A 17,043-nucleotide genomic window follows, 5' to 3' on the forward strand; every position below is an offset into this window, starting at 1 on the left:
GTCCAATCTGATCTTTGGGTTAGGCAGGACTACACAGTCCAAATCAATTGACCAAGAAGAGCTTCGTAAAATATTAACAATAAAGCACGAGCCATGCCGGCCTAGGTAGTGACATTGGAAATTTGCTCACGAACCGGGCGAACCGCTCGTGCGGTCCAGTAGGCACGCTCACATGATGAGTATAGGCTAAGCTAATTATATATATAATGTTGAGTAAATTGAAAACCAACTGTCATAACCAAAGCGCTTTCCTTCCAATACTTCCAAATTTTCCATAATTCCTTTAACACACACACTCTCTCTTTTTTCTATCTCTGCCGCAAGGTTGCAAAGGAAGTAGAGAGAGAGAGAGAGAGAGAGAGAGAGAGAGAGAGAGAGAGAGAGAGAGAGAGGGAGCTCATCTATTTTTCCGATATAAATAAAAGCCCAACCCCTTCCCTTCCTTCTTGGAGAGTTGGAGTGCTCCAAGCAACACCCTCCACACTTGTCACACAAGGAAGAAGCAAGAAGAGAAGAAGAGGATAATTAACAACTGAAGGATACTAAATATATAGGAGAAAAGAGATGGAGTCGAGCATAAATGGAACGGACGATAAGGTGGTGGAAACAGTAGTAGTGGGGCGATACATGGAGATGGAGCAGGAGGGCAAAACCAAGGCCGCAATTAAGTCCCATATCTCCAGCCTCCTGTGGCACGGTGGATCCGCCTATGATGCTTGGTTCAGCTGCGCCTCCAACCAGGTGCAGCACAGTACTCCAAATATGCAATACTTCCTTCTTTCTACTTCTTTGTTTACCAGCCCAACTCGAGTGGATTAATACTCTAGTGGTTTTGATTTGCTCCTCAGGTCGCACAAGTGCTTCTTACTTTACCTTATTCCTTCTCACAACTGGGGATGCTAAGTGGGATCCTATTCCAACTGTTCTATGGCTTGTTGGGTAGTTGGACGGCTTATCTTATTAGCATTCTCTACGTGGAGTACAGGAGCAGGAAAGAGAGGGAGAAGGTGGATTTCAGACACCATGTCATCCAGGTATAGATATTACTAATTTCTCATCTATCCTTATGTATTAATGTGCATTATTACTGTTTCTGCACTGTTCTTGTTTCTGACCTTAATCACTTTATGGAAACCTAGTGGTTTGAGGTGTTAGATGGACTTCTTGGGAAGCACTGGAGGAATGCCGGTTTAGCTTTCAATTGCACTTTCCTTCTCTTTGGATCTGTCATTCAGCTCATTGCTTGTGCTAGGTACTTTCTACTCTTGCATTAGTTACTTTTCTAGTGACCAACAAGATATTAGAGCTGATCTATTTTCTTGCTCGTTGTGTCGGCAGCAACATATACTACATCAACGACAAGCTGGACAAGAGAACATGGACATATATATTTGGGGCTTGTTGCGCAACTACAGTGTTCATTCCCTCTTTCCACAACTACAGAATTTGGTCTTTTCTAGGGCTGGTCATGACTACTTATACAGCTTGGTACCTCACCATTGCATCCCTCCTCCATGGCCAGGTATACATAGTTTTTATAAATAATTAGTTCTCTCTCTCTCTCTCTCTCTCTCTCTCTCTCTCTCTCTGCTACTTAAATTTGTGACTGAATAGTGGAATTTCGAACATGCAGGTGGAAGGGGTGAAACATTCCGGTCCAACCAAGCTAGTCCTCTACTTTACTGGCGCGACAAACATTCTCTACACATTCGGTGGGCACGCTGTTACAGTGTAAGCGACATCACTTTCTATTCCAAAATTAAGTGGTAGACGAAAAGATAAAGCAAAACCTACAGCTCAAAATATAGAATAGTGTGTAAAAGCGTGTTGTTTTGCCAATAACCCAGACATTTTAAGCTTATGGCAAAAACTACTTACCTTTTTCAACCTTACGAGCTAATGGACTCCTCGATAGTAGTCACCTCTCCTTAGCTCATACGGAATATTCTTTCCCCTGATTTCCATCTTGGTAATAATCTCATGAAACGCATCTCTCTCTCTCTCTCTCTCTCTCTCTCTCTCTCTATATATATATATATATATAATCTATCCTAATTATAAACCTCGGAAGATGGTGTGGAATGTTTTGCAAATATATAAATATATAAGTTGAGTCGATTTGCATATATCTAAAAGGGACAAGTTTTTTCAATTTTTCCAAAATAAGTAGAAACTAGGTTGTTATTTGCAAAAAGCCCTTGTGGAAACCATGCTTGCTATATATTTATATATTGCTTTAATTTTGTTTATTATCTACTACTGCATCAGAAAGGGCATTGATTAATAATACAGTTTTATTTCCTACTAGTAAGCACGGCACGAATTTTAAATTATCTACTCATAAAATAACGCAACAATGAAGAAGATATAATTTGTTCTTCACCTACTAATGAGAGCTTCTGCTGTTCACTTTACATAGTCGTGTCCATTTCATGGTCTTTTTTCTTGTCCTTTTCCGCATATGAAATATTTCAAAACAGTTTTCCTGCCAAACTTGCTAAAGCTTTTTTTTTTACCACTTAAAAATCTTCATCACTTTCTTAATTTCCTTTTCTTCTTTATGGTGTAACTGTTCTAAAGTCATTCTCCTGATCACACAATTGGACCTAATCTCATAACTTTCACTGTTCACATTTCAAAAAATACTAGCTTCTCTCACCCTTTCTTTTTCTCATACCTCCAGTCTTACAAAGCCTCTCTTCTCTGATGTCTTACCACTTCGATCTCCCTACAACATTCATGGTTTTGACAAGTCAAACAAGCTTGCTCCATAGCAGCTAAAGCTTCTATCATCCTTGTGCTTTTGCAGTAGCATTTCTTGGTACTACCTGCACAGAGAACGACAAACACCTATTTACTTGCACAAATTAGCTCAGTAGAAACCCCAATCGTGAGTAAAAACTAGTATCTGTCAACATATTCGTTTACAGCCCAAGCTAACAAGATTCCTATTGCCTGAGTACAGAGCTGCCTGGCTCCAAATGCTGTTAAATTTTTAAGCTGCATTTACTTTAACATTTGAATGAGATCTTTCACTTTAACCGAGACAAAAGGAGCTTGCTTTACATTTATGTCTTATTCAAAAGGAAAACCTTCTCTTTAACTTATTTATAAATTGGACATCTGATGATTAAATGTGTTGAAGTTCTAGAGAGGTTTAACTTTGTAAAGTTGACTATCATATTATACTAATATATAGTTCGTCTAACCAATATTAGTGGGGCCATGCATACAGAGAGATAATGCATGCAATGTGGCGTCCCCAAAAATTTAAAGCCATCTACCTCATGGCAACGCTGTACGTTCTTACCCTGACGCTGCCTTCCGCGGCGAGCGTGTACTGGGCCTTTGGTGACGCTCTGTTGACACATGCCAATGCTTTCGCTCTCCTGCCTAGGACCGGTTTCCGGGACGCCGCAGTGGTACTCATGTTAATCCACCAATTTATCACGTTTGGATTCGCTTGCACTCCACTGTACTTCGTCTGGGAAAAGGCCATCGGCGTCCACGACTGCCCCAGCCTTTGCAAGCGGGCCGCCGTCCGCCTCCCGGTCGTTATACCGATCTGGTTCCTGGCTATCATCTTTCCGTTCTTTGGGCCCATTAACTCTGCAGTCGGAGCCCTACTTGTCAGCTTCACCGTGTACGTTATCCCTGCGCTGGCGCACATGTTTACATTCCGGTCCGCTCAAGCCCGTGAAGTATGCCAATCATGTTACTCGTCTCAGTAGTAGAAGATGCTTTTAAGATTTTAATATGATCTTTAATTCATTGCAGAATGCAGTAGAGCAACCGCCTAGGTTCGTCGGAAGGTGGATAGGGACGTACACGATTAATGCGTTCGTGGTGGGATGGGTGCTGGTGGTCGGATTTGGGTTCGGTGGCTGGGCTAGCATGACTAACTTCGTGCACCAGATCAACACCTTTGGCCTATTCACCAAGTGTTATCAATGCCCACCACCAGCTCTTCCCCTACCTTCCATCACTCCTAACTCTACCACGCCATTCCCCAACGGTGCTCATAACTATACAACACCAACTGTTACTAGTACATCGCCCTCCCCTTCTTATGTTGTCCACCATGGTCACCATCACCATTATAGCCCGTAATCTGATATGTTCTCGAACAGTCAAGCCTCGCTCACGGAAGTTAGATGAGAGCATTTTGAGATTTATTCAGTTTTTCTTAGAACTTCGTGCTTCGTTTTGCTGAAGTAGCTTGTGTTGATTTTACTAGTAGAGAAGTTATGAGATGGTTACTACAAGCTACTCTGCTGTACTTCCACTTTCTGTGAATGAAAAATATATTGTGGCAGCATCAAGCATCACTAGGCTCTTAATTTATCTTCTTCTCATGTAGCTTTTTATGTTCATTTATTATGCATTATTGGCATTTATTTCTATCATTTGGAGAGTACTTTGTTTTTTCTTGTTTCGTACATGCAAAATTTAAGTTTAACTTAATTCTTATCGTTCTTATTAAAGGAAAGAAGTAATTCAGCTAGTTACACTGGCATACGTATCATCATCAAGTCTTTTAAAAGTAAGAATATAATGCAACAAGTCTCATTGAGTATATCAGCAAAATTCTGAGGTCAACCGATTCTTTACGTATTTTATGTAGTTTCCCATGATAAACAACCCAATCCGCAGTCTGATTTCATTCCTTAGGTGCATCATTGTTACTCACTATGAACATTAACAGAAGATATATCTAGTATTGTAAATGAACCATTTGCCGTTTTTACCGGCCCTAGCCATGTGCCTAGGTGGAGAGGAGGGGCTCTTCTCCTCCTCTTACTCTTTTTCCCTGTCTTCCTCTCCCTCTCTCTTCTTCTCACCATCTCTTCGTGTAGTCGCCCCTTCCTCTTCTTTTGGCCGTTCTCCACAAGCCTCCGTCCTCCTACTTTTCTTCCTCCTTCCCTCCCTCCCTTTTCTCTCTTTCTTTTCTTCCCCTTACCTCTCTGTTTGTCTCCATCGCCCCGTCATCGGCGCCTCTGGTCGGAGTCTCCTCTTTGTCACCTCCACCACCCTCTAGCCGTGAGCTATGAGGTAGCTAGCGATCCACTTCGTCTCCACTGCCCATCTCCGAGGCAACCTCCTCCAGCCACCTCCTCTTTGTCGCTCATCGTCAACTCTTATCACTGACTCTTCTTCTTCATACAAGAACCTGACACGGTGAGGACTCCCAACCTCTACCGTTATAGTTAGCGCCTTACACACCAGCTGCCCATGCCTCTTCCAGCCACCTTGCCCTCAGATTCTGCAGCCATCACCTTAGACCCCTTCATCGGTACTCTCCTTTTCTGTCCACCATTCCTTCACTTGCCTCTTTGTAACTGGAAATTGGAATTTCTATCTGTTATTCAATCAATAATTCTGGACAAATAAATAGTGAAAAGAAAATTTGAAAAGGAAAGATACAGCTATTTATAATTACTATGATTTCTTTCCTTTAACACTTCTCTTCAAGTTGGAGCATATACATCTAACATTCCCAACTTGTTACATATGCTCTCAATTTGTGCTTTTCGAAGTGGCTTGGTTAGGATGTCTGCGAGCTGAAGATCCTCTCCAACATGAATCAGTCGATACATGGAAGGTGAGAAGTTGTGCCTGTGACAAAATCCCAAACAAGGTGGCAATCTACCTCGATGTGTTTGGTTCGCTCGTGAAAAACCTGGTTCTTGGTTATGTGCATTGCTGCTTGGTTGTCGCAATATAGTGTCATCAAATCATAGTGGTGAACACCTAGTTCATTGGCTCACAAGAAGTGTTTGCCATTGTGCGGTATTCTGACTCTGCACTAGATTGAGCCACAATAGTTTGTTTCTTACTCTTCCAGGAAACAAGGTTCCCACCAAACAAGGCACAAGCTCTAGTAGTTAGTAGTGGACCTTCGACTAGTAGGACAGCCTGCCCAATCAACATCGGTGAAACCTGCTATCCTGTCATGTCCTTGGTTAGAGTATACTAGCCCTCTTCTTGGAGATCCTTTGAGATACCTGAGGATTCGAACAGCAGCATCCCAATGTGTAGTGTGAAGGTTTGACATGAAATGACTCACAACACTCACTAGATAAGAAATGTCAGGCCGAGTAACTATTAGATAATTCAGTTTGCCAATCAGTCTTTGATATTTCTCAGGATCATGTAATTGCTCTCCATCCTTTGGCATAAGCTTAGCCTCAGGGACCATCGGTGAATCAACTGGTTTGCATCCAAGCAACCCTCTTTCTAAGAGCATATCCAGTAATACTAGCTGTAACAGATGAGAAGCTTGCCACGAGACCGTAATACCTCAATGCTAAGAAAGTACTTGAGTTTGCCAAGGTTGGTAATCTAAAATTGCTCGCTCAAGAATTTCTTCATAGTGGAGATCCCATCACCATCATCACCAATAATGATGAGATCATCCACATATGTGACTAAAATTATAGTCTCTCCCTTCAAGTGCTTGTAGAAAACTCAGTGATCATTGGCACTTCTGGTCATGCTAAAATGTCTGAGAGCTTGAGATAGATGGCCAAAACAAGCTCGAGGAGATTGCTTGAGACCATACAAGGATTTGTGCAAGCAACAGACTTTGGATACCTCCTCCTGAGTAATAAACCCAGGTGGTTGAGTCATATATACCTCCTCCTCAAGGATGTCTTTGAGAAATAAATTCTTGACATCGAGTTGGTATAGTAGCTAATGACAAGTGGCAGCCCAGAGCCATACAGATGCGAAAAGATGCCATCTTGGTAACAGGAGAGAAGGTCTCATCATAGTCAATGCCATATGACTGAGAGTAACCATTTGCAACCAATCGAGCTTTAAGTCGGTGAAGCAACCAATCCGGATGAACCTTAACTTTGAAGACCCACTTGCAACCGATTGCATATTTTCTAGGAGGGAGAGGATAGAGATCCCAAGACTCATTTTTCCACAGAGATAACATTTCCTCTTGCATAGCACTAAACTACCCCGGATGTTGTAGAGCTTATGTCATATTCCTAGGAAAAAAGTAACTATCAAGACGGGTAGTAAAGGCATGGTGATCGATGGATAAGGCAGAGGTGGAAGGATGGTGAAGAAGGAGGAGAGAGAGAGTCTTGAGAAAAAATAGAAAGCAAGAAATCAATAATCCAATTATATTATGAAGTTGTGACTGTCATCCACATATTTATACAGGCTAGCCAACAAGTCCTAAAATAATATTAAACCCTAATTCTAGAGGATTCCCGTCGATCGCGTTCGAACGCCCTCGATCGTGTTCGAACGCACCAAAAGCTCCATCTCTGTATGTGCGAATGCGATGCAGGCGTTCAAACGTGCGCGTTCGATATCGCTCGACTACATTCGAATGCACAATATGTGTTCTCTGTATTTGTGAACTTAATGCAGGCATTTGCAAGGGCGTTCGAACGCGACTCCACTTTTGTTCGAATGCAACCTACAAAAATTTTATTTTAATAAAAATAAATAACTAATGCAATAAGAAAAGATCTTAACTAAGTGTATCAGCCCACCACGCTTCCCCCACCTTGCCCTCAAGGTAAAAAGTCAAGGAAACGCTCCAAGATATCAGTCTCCAACTCCCATGTCGCCTCATCAGATTGCTTGCCAAGCCACTCCACTAAAATCTCCATCTCCAATCTGGTACCATGTCGTCATCGACGTTTAGCAAATATACGAACTGGCACTACGATCTCCTACTCCTCCAATGGCTTTAGTGGAATCGATCTAACAATCTCATGATCGCCAATACGCTCCCTCAGCAATTAAACATTTAAGAGAGGACGCACTTTTGACCTCTCCGGTAGCTCCAAACGATATGCAACTAAACCAATACGCTCCAACACCCGAAATGGACCAAAGTAGCAATGTGCTAACTTTTAGTTTCGCATCGGACGTAAGGTCACCTGTCGATACGGTTGCACCTTTATAAACACCCAACCACTAATCAGATGATATCTTGAGATCCCCACATCTGATTTATTTGAAACTTGATTTGTTGAAAAGCTCTTTTCTGGGGCTACAAAAAAATTTCACATCGATCCAATGGTGGCATCTTTCGGGATCTTATTTTAAAATTTCGTGCCAGATCCAATCCAAATCAAACAATTGGAAGAGGTCAAATCTTAGCCTAAGGGGAGATCGTATCAGAGACCCATGAGGAGACCGTTGAGGAGGGCAATAAGGAGGATATCTAAGCTGAAATATCGATGGATGCATATTCGGGTACTTCCGCGCCAAGACCCATGGACTCGTTAGAAAGCATTGTGTGCACATCATCATCGATTCGGGGAGTACACACAACTTTCTAGACGAGAGGCTAGTGAGGAGATTGGGATTAGATGCCGAACCGACTACGGGGTTTGAAGTTGCTATTGGAGACGGCACGAAGCTTAGGGCGGAGAGTTTGTATCGTCGAGTCGGTATACGGGTGCAAGGACACGACATCATTGGGGACTTGTATCCATTGGCGCTACGAGAAGTGGACATTGTCCTTGGTGCTCAGTGGTCACAAAGTTTGGGACCCGTCACATTTGATTTCTAGAGCATGTGGATGAAATATAAACAAGGAAACAAAGATGTGCGACTTGATGGTGTTTGAACTTTGTTGATTCCTGCGAGGCAGCATATAGTAGGGTTGCTTGGTGCGTATGATTTGGCCTATCTTCTTCAGTTAGGACCAGCAAGAGTTGAGTCTCAAACGAGTTTAGGTACTACCATTGAATTGTCTAATTTATTATATAACTTTTCTGGACTGTTTGATGAGCCACAGGAGTTGCCACCGAGAAGAGCGGTGGACCATCGCATATATATTGTACCCGGGGCTGCATCGGCGAACGTGAGGCCATATCGGTATCCACATGCGCAAAAAGAAGTTATCTCAAGGATGATAGCCGAGATGTTGGAGAAAGGCATCATACAACCAAGTCAGAGCTCATACTCATCCTCCGTGCTATTAGTGCGAAAAAAAGGATGGGACATGACATTTTTGTGTCGACTATCGAGCACTAAATGCTATTACTGTCAAGGACTGGTATCCTATTATGGTTATCAAGGAGTTACTGGATGAGCTTGTAGGAGCGACTATATTTAGTAAGCTTGAGTTGAGGGCCAGGTATCATCAAATTAGAGTTCACCCGGCGGATGTGCATAAAATTGCATTTCGAACTCCGGATGGACATTACGAGTTCCGAGTGATGCTTTTTGGTCTCACCAATGCTCCAACTACCTTTCAAGGCCTCATGAATGATATATTTCGGCCTCTCTTGTGATACGATTCGGACTTCACCGAGGACGTCTCGAGCATGGATACACTTTAGAGGTGTCTTTTATTCTTGTTTTAATGTTTATTTTATAGAAAATAAGTTTTTTGTATGTTGCATTCGAATGCGGGTGGAGTGCGTTTGAACGCGGTTGTAAACGTGGGTGGAGTGCGTTCGAACGCGGTTGCGAACGCGAGTAGAGTGCGTTCGAACGTGGTTGTGAACGCCTGCATCACGTTCGCATATCCAGAGAGTGCGAATTGTGCGTTCGAACACGCCTGTGAAAGCAAATGGTTGTATTGCTTTCGCGAATCCATAGAAATGAGAAATAAGTGCGTTTGAACATGATTGGGCGCATTCGAACGTGATCAGGCGCGTTCGAACACGGTCGGCGAAAATGCATTGTTTAGGGTTAATTTTGAATTGTTGGTTAGCCTAGTCCCTTAGGGGTGGCCCTCTCCTCCCCTTTCTTCCAATCTATCCAACGCTTGCTCTAACCCTTCCATCAACCATAACCCTTCCACCACCACTTTTCACCGGTGCCACCCCATTAATGCCGGTCCACCACCAACTACCATCATCTAGGATCTCGTGCCTCCATCCACGGGTCCTGATCAGACCTCCCTCGACGTTCATCCACTAATCGGATGAAACCTCGATATCCCAATATTCGATTTGCCTGAAACTTAATTTTTTGGAAAGCTCTTTTCTGGGGCTACAATCTCAAAATTTCACATCAATTAAACGGCAGCATCTTTCAGGATCTATTTACAAAGTTCTCTGCTAGATCTAGTCTAGATCTGAGAATTGGGAGAGATCAAACCTTAGCCAAAAGGGGAGATCGTATTAAGCTGGCATCAGAGCCACCGTTCCTCGGACACGCGCTTCCTATGACGACAACCAGAGCCATGGCTGCACGGCGAGATGATGAAAAAGAGATTCTCCCAATAAAGGAGAGGGAAACGGTTTGAAAAACCCTTAAGCACAAGTATGTATCTAAATATTAGGCATTGATATCACTTGTTCACTTAAGTAAAAGTTCGTAGAAATATTAAGAACGAAAATAGAGATGAACGCCAAGATTTTAACATGGAAAAACTCAAACGGGAAAAAACTATAGATCCAAACTCGGATCAAAACCAATCACTAGAATAGTAGCAGTTACAAGACTGACTCACAAAATAACCCGTCGATCCAAACGACTTTGTTCCTCTCAGTCTTGTTCGCTAGAACCCACAATTCACTACTTCTCATGATTGAAGTCCAACCTCAGTAACCCTCAAGATTGATCTTTCGTCTAGATAGCCCTTAAGACGAAAGATTAAGTTTTGTATATGAGTGGAATCTTATTAGTTGAAGAACCGATGTAGCCTCAAGAAGTCTCCTTCAATAATGCTTCTTCAACACCCTTTGAGATAGGGCATCACAATCCTTATATATCATCTCCAAGATATAGTCAAATCCAAGTCTTATTCGTACTCACGAGAATCCAAGATTTTCAAACTTCATCGGTGCGTTCGAACACGGCCCGGGTGCGTTCGAACGGCATGACTTGATCTCAGGTGTGTTCGAACGGACCCGAGTGTATTCGAACGCGACAACTTAATTCTTCAGGTTGCATTCGAACGCGTTTGTGAACGCAGCTCTCAGTCTGTGTGAACGCAGTACCCGCGTTCGAACGCGTTTGTGAACGTAGCTCTCAGTCTGTGTGAACGCAGTACCCGCGTTCGAACGCATTTGTGAATGCAGCTCTCGGTCTGTGTGAACGCAGTACCCGCGTTCGAACGCATTTGTGAATGCAGCTCTCGGTCTGTGTGAACGCAGTACCCAAGTTTGAACGCGTTTGTGAACGCGGTATGAACTCAACAGCTTTTCTCTAATAATCTTGCAATTCTTCAAACCAGAGATATTCTAGACTTGTATAAAGCTCATATACATGTAAAAATACACTTAGAATATTTTCTACATAATAGCCAACAATTAAAAAACTAATAATCTCCCCCTTTGGCAATTTGTGACAAAACATCTAAATTACAAGATATTACAAAAACTTCAAAATGAGCATTCAACAAGTCTATTACATTTAGCACATCAATCCCTACAAATAAAAATATACCAAACCAAGATCAAGTGAAAATAACTTGAAATGAATAACAATCCAAACACTAGTTATTAAGCAAGCAGTTCACAAGTACTCAAGCAAACAAAGTTCATAGGTATTCACCCAATATGCAGTAAACATAAACTAGTAAACTCCCATTACGCCAGTACTCCCCCTACACCAGTAAACTCCTAAACTCTAAACACACGTCTAAACTCACACTCACTCTCCCCCTTTTTGACACAAATGCCAAAGATTAGGAATTCGGAGTGGACTGACAATGAAGAATCGACAACACGGAGTCGAGTACGGTCCCCTGACAAGCTTGCTCAGCTCGTAAATCATTCACGACAGAATAGAGGTCCTGCACCTGAGTGCTAAGCTGATCGAAATGGTCAGAGAACTGTGGTAACTCCCCCTCAGTGTGAGATGAGTCATCGTCCGAGCTGTCATCAGAAATGTCGAGGTGTGATGAACATCCAGCGGCGGAAGATGACGGCTTGAGAGGAGACGACTGATCATGAGCTTGACTCCGCTTAAGAGTAATCCGATCCAACGGTTTTTGCGAAGTAAGGGAAGGTTCCGAGGCATCCACTCGCACCACACTTTGAGTGCACAAATTGGTAATAAATATGTCAAACGGCAACCCTTCACGGGGCGCTTCTTTTTGTGCAGCTGTTAGAATGGAATCGTAGATCACCACAGCCAAATCAACAGAAACTCTTGACAACATCGCATGAAGGAGGAAGGCACGATCAGGACTAATACTGGAATGGCGAGTCTTGGGGGTGACGTTGTACAGACAAAGCAAGTGAAGCATGCAAGCCACTGATGTTAGTTTCGCATGAGGCATCATGTTTCCCTTCCAACGTTCCCCTTTGATTAACATAGTACCAGCATATTCGTTGACAGCAGGAAGTGGAGCAGACGATGGATACTGGAACTCACCATCAAGAAGTTGGAGTTCTGCATGAATAATATCGGAGTCCAAGTAGATCAAAACCCCACGGACAGTAGAACGTATACAACATTCTAAAATCGTGGCATTACTGAAAAATTCCCTAACAACTTCCACATATGCAGTCCCGCTCATCCGACACATGGATAACCATCCTCGCTCCGTAAAGATCTGTTCGATCCCCAAGGTAGAAAAATTAGAAATGACCACTGGCCGTTCATAGATAACAGGTCGAGTGCCAAAATTATGTTTGTATTACTCTGCAGCCGTAGAAGAAGAAAACTTGGGAGCCGAAGTAGGCGATGAAGGCAGCCTTGGTTTCTTGGAAACTGCAGCTTTTCTAGGCATTCTTGAGAAAGAACCAAGATGCAAGATTCAATACATGCCCAAAGCCAACAAAAAGATAGCAAGAAATCCAAAAAATTCAAGAAATCATGAAGGCCCTAAATGAAATCCATAATCCACTAGAAAACGCTAATATATCACGTTCAATCATACAAGAAACATCAAGATAGTAACTTTAATGTGATCAAAACTCGAAAACGCACGAAATCAATCAAGATCAAAAGACTTAATTGAATTAAAAATAGGAAAATTGATGGATGATCATACCTCGCAAAAGTGAAGAAAAACTAAGAAATTCGGTCGAAAGACGCTAGAGCCGGAGGAGAACTACCCTCTAAAAGGGTTTGTAGTGAGAAATTTGATGAAAAAGACTAAGATCTTGAAGATTTGAGAGGGAGAAAATAAAGGGTTTCTAGGGTTTGGAAGATGGAAGATGAAAACCCTTGGGTTCGGACGCAATATATAGAGAATCCTTGAGTGCGTTCGAACGCACCAGTCTGTGCGTTCGAATGCGCCAATCATCGCGTTCGAACTCAAAAATTTGCGTTCGAACGCCCTTTTTTTTAAAGTAAAAAGTCTAAGAAAAATCCAAAATTTTTTTTTGGAGATGCACTTCTAGTAATTCAAAATAGATTCAAGACATAGAATATAACAATCGAATGAAATAAGTCATACACAGATCAATCAAATATCAAAAGCATATTATAATCAATTCTAATGCATCACTCAAAATTAAATTAATCTTGATTAATCATAACAATATGCATATGCAAGTTAAGCATATATAACATGAAACATCCTTCTTAAATAAACTTTCCTATTTAAACAATGATACAACAGAGTAGTCAAACCGACTTAGTATTTAAATTTGCACTTTTCAACTTATTCTCCATAATCGAACAGGAATTTTTCTTGTATTTTTTTTATACATAAACCATATAGGTGCAATGATGGAGTTCACACATGAGTAGGTAGCCCTTTTCTTGTAGTACATATCAAACAATGTGCAAGAAGATATTCACAAATATCAAAAAAAATTTATTTAATTTCCAAGCAATGTACTAAGTCAAACTGGACTCTAAACAAGATGGCTTTCACACTAACTCATTGTAGCCCTTTTCATTGATCTTTTATGAACACATTTGTGATGACTAAGCATGAGGTCAAACTGTGCAAATCAAAGTCAATAGTGAGCTAACAATTTTTTAGATTCATAACCTAACTCATAATCAAGAGAAAAATCATATTTATATGTCAAGAGTATATTATTGAATCTAGGGGTGCATCAATTTTTTTTATGACAAAAAACTCTCAACAAATCTGAAACTAAAACCAAAGAAAAGTTCAAAGTAAAAAAAACCTAAAAAGAAACGAAAAGAAATAATAAAAAAGAAACATGCAAACCAAAACACGCAAACCAAAACAAAAAAAATAAATCCAAAGCACAAATTCAAGATACTCAAATCTCTGTAAACCCAAAGGTTTTGTAAATAGATGACCCAACTGTTTCTCCGTCTCAACATGCTCTAGTGCTATTGTTTTATCTTCAACTAACTCGCGTATAAAATGATGTCGGATATCAATATGTTTTGTACACGAGTGTTAAACAGGATTTTTCGATATATTAATATTAATAGCACTCATATTGTCACAAGAAAGCACCATAGTATCTTGTTCAATGTCGTAATCTTTGACCATCTATTTCATCCATAGTAACTGAGAACAACAACTTCCCACTGTAATGTACTCGGCCTTCGTAGTAGATAAAGATATCGAGTTTTGTTTCTTACTGTGCCAAGCAACCAGATTGTTTCCAATATAAAAATATCCACCTGAGTTACTTTTTCTATCATTACATGAACCTGCCCAATCATAATCTATGTATCCAGATATGATAGCTCCCGAATCATAAGTAAACCAAATACCTAAGTCAACTATGCCACCGACATATTTTATAATACGTTTCACAGCAAACAAATGTGTCTCCTTAGGTTCAAATTGAAATCTAGCACACACACCGACACTAAATGCAATGTCTGGTCTACTAGCAGTTAAGTACAAAAGACTACTAATCATGCTCCTATACAGTGTCTGATAAACACTTTTTCTTGAAATATTCTTACCTAGTTTGGTAGTTGTACTCAGAGGAGTTCTAGCATATTTTGTATTTTCTAAACTGAATTTAGTCACAAGATCCTTAGCATATTTGGTTTGAGCGATAAATATCCCTCTTTCCAATTGAGTAATTTGAAGTCCCAAAAAGAACTTCAACTCACCCATCATGCTCATCTCAAAATGACTATGCATGCCCCGAAGACAATGTCATCCACATATATTTGTGCCACACTTCAACTCTTGTTCGACTATCTAATGAACAATGCCTTGTCCACTCCCCCTCGAGTGAACCCCGCATCCACTAAAAAATTGGTCAACTTCTCATACCAAGCTCTTGGAGCTTGTTTTAGCCCGTAGAGGGTCTTTTTCAGTTTAAACACATAAGAAGGAAATTTTTTATCTTCGAACCCTTTCGGTTGTTCCACATAAACATCTTCATTCAGAGTACCATTCAAGAAAGCACTTTTAACATCCATTTGAAATAATTTAAATTTTAAATGACAAGCAATAGCAAGCAGTATACGAATAGACTCTAATCTAGCAACATGAGCAAATATCTCATCAAAATCTATACCCTCAACCTGAGTATATCTTTGTGCTACTAGTCTAGCTTTATTTCGAACTATATTGCCATGTTCATCACTTTTATTCTTGTAAATCCATTTTGTTCCAATAATGTTCACATTCTTAGGTCTAGGAACTAAATACCAAACATCATTCCTAGAAAATTGCTCTAATTCCTCATGCATAGCATTAACCCAAGAATCGTCAAATAATACTTCCTTCACATTTTTAGGTTCAAAAGATGTATAACAAGTAAATGATACCTCACTTTGGATTTGTCGTCTTGTCTTAATTGGTTCATTCACGTCTCCGATCACTTGTGATAGTGGATGATTTAATTTCACTCTGGCAGATGATTCTGGTACGTTGCAGTCATCTTTGTTCATTTCAACTTTATCCTTGTCCTGATTCTCAATTTCAAGATCAAGCTCCTTTCCTATTTCTTCGTCATATGTATTTGCAAAAACAGAAATAGGAGTAGCTTCAGTTATATTAGTCGTGGATTCATCTATCATAACATTAGCAGATTCCATAACAGTAGAACATATCGGTCCGATTGCATATCGCTTGGAGCTGCCCGAGGGGTCGAGAGTGCACCCGGTCTTTAATGTTTCATTGTTTAGGGATCGAATTAGAAATCACCAGGTCGTGGGATCAGTTCTACCCAAGCCATTGGATGAGACAGTGGTTGTGGAGTCTGTACTTGCGAGGCGTCGATGATATCATGGTACTAGATTAGGGATGAAGGTCCTAGTCGAGTGGCTTGGCAAGCCATCCAATGAGGCGACATGGGAGCTGGAGATGGACATCTTGGAGCATTTCCCTGACTTTGCACCTTAAGGACAAGGACGGGGAAGCATGGTGGGTTGATACATGTTATTAGAGTCTTTTCTTATTGTACTAGCTATTTATTTCAGAAAAGATAAGGTTTCTGTATGTCGCATTCGAATGCGGGAAGGGGCGTGTTTGAATGCTGTTGCGAACACCTACAGGCGTTCACATCGACATAGAATGCAATTTGTGCGTTCGAACGCACTCGACCGCGTTGGAACGCCCGCATGCGAATGCTTGTATACGTTCATATTGATAGAGAACGTAATTTGTATGTTTGAACGTGGTCGAGCCCGTTCGAACGCGATCGATGAGAATCCATTGTTTCTAGGGTTAATAATTATTATTTTTGACTTGTTTTGTTAGCCTCTTAAGGTGTGAATGACAACCAAAAAATTATAATGAATGAATCTTGATTTCTATCTCTTTCTATCTTCTCTACCCTAATCTCCCTTTCCTTTCCTCCAAGCCCTAGTCATGCGCCATCTTAACGTCGGTGTTCTTCTAACCTCTCTCGTTTGTCAAGTTCTCCCTCCTCATTGGGCTCTTGGCCACTTCTCCCCGTTCATCCTTATTCCCTAAACTCTATAAACCATCCATTCTCATCTCCACTATCATCCCTAACCTTATCATCGCTTCCACCCATCACCTAACCTTATCATCACCTCCACCCGTCACCACCACTATCACCCCCACTCTTGTATATTTTTGTCTTTGTTGCAATCCGAATATGCAAAGGGTATCAAAAACGTAAATTAGAAAGTTACGGATCTACCATTCTTGGTTTTGTAATTTTCTAACTACGAAAGAATATCTGGTGAATATTTTTCCTCGGTTGCAGGGACTGCTTTCCTGTAACAAATCTA

General features: G+C 41.1%; 1 protein-coding gene across 1 annotated transcript; it reads left to right on the plus strand.

Annotated features, from left to right (window-relative positions):
* Nucleotides 1-231: 231 nt before the first annotated feature.
* Nucleotides 232-4,315, plus strand: LOC140783348 (auxin transporter-like protein 5). Its single transcript, XM_073130220.1, has 7 exons — nucleotides 232-741; nucleotides 849-1,034; nucleotides 1,140-1,252; nucleotides 1,339-1,522; nucleotides 1,634-1,731; nucleotides 3,236-3,701; nucleotides 3,778-4,315. Exons 1-7 carry the CDS (start codon nucleotides 565-567, stop codon nucleotides 4,108-4,110), a joined length of 1,557 nt encoding a protein of 518 aa, XP_072986321.1. The 5' UTR covers nucleotides 232-564; the 3' UTR covers nucleotides 4,111-4,315.
* Nucleotides 4,316-17,043: the final 12,728 nt, after the last annotated feature.

The sequence above is a fragment of the Typha latifolia genome, chromosome 3, assembly GCF_019914945.1.
Source record: "Typha latifolia isolate L0001 chromosome 3, TyphaL0001v2, whole genome shotgun sequence".
NCBI classification, from domain to species: domain Eukaryota; kingdom Viridiplantae; phylum Streptophyta; class Magnoliopsida; order Poales; family Typhaceae; genus Typha; species Typha latifolia.

Excerpts from the sequence above, each read along its gene's own strand:
- LOC140783348 (XM_073130220.1), top strand. The coding sequence starts at position 565 with ATGGAGTCGAGCATAAATGGAACGGACGATAAGGTGGTGGAAACAGTA. Across the intron at positions 1,253-1,338 it reads CAGCTCATTGCTTGTGCTAG|CAACATATACTACATCAACG; the intron begins GTACTTTCTACT and ends TTGTGTCGGCAG. Across the intron at positions 3,702-3,777 it reads GGTCCGCTCAAGCCCGTGAA|AATGCAGTAGAGCAACCGCC; the intron begins GTATGCCAATCA and ends AATTCATTGCAG.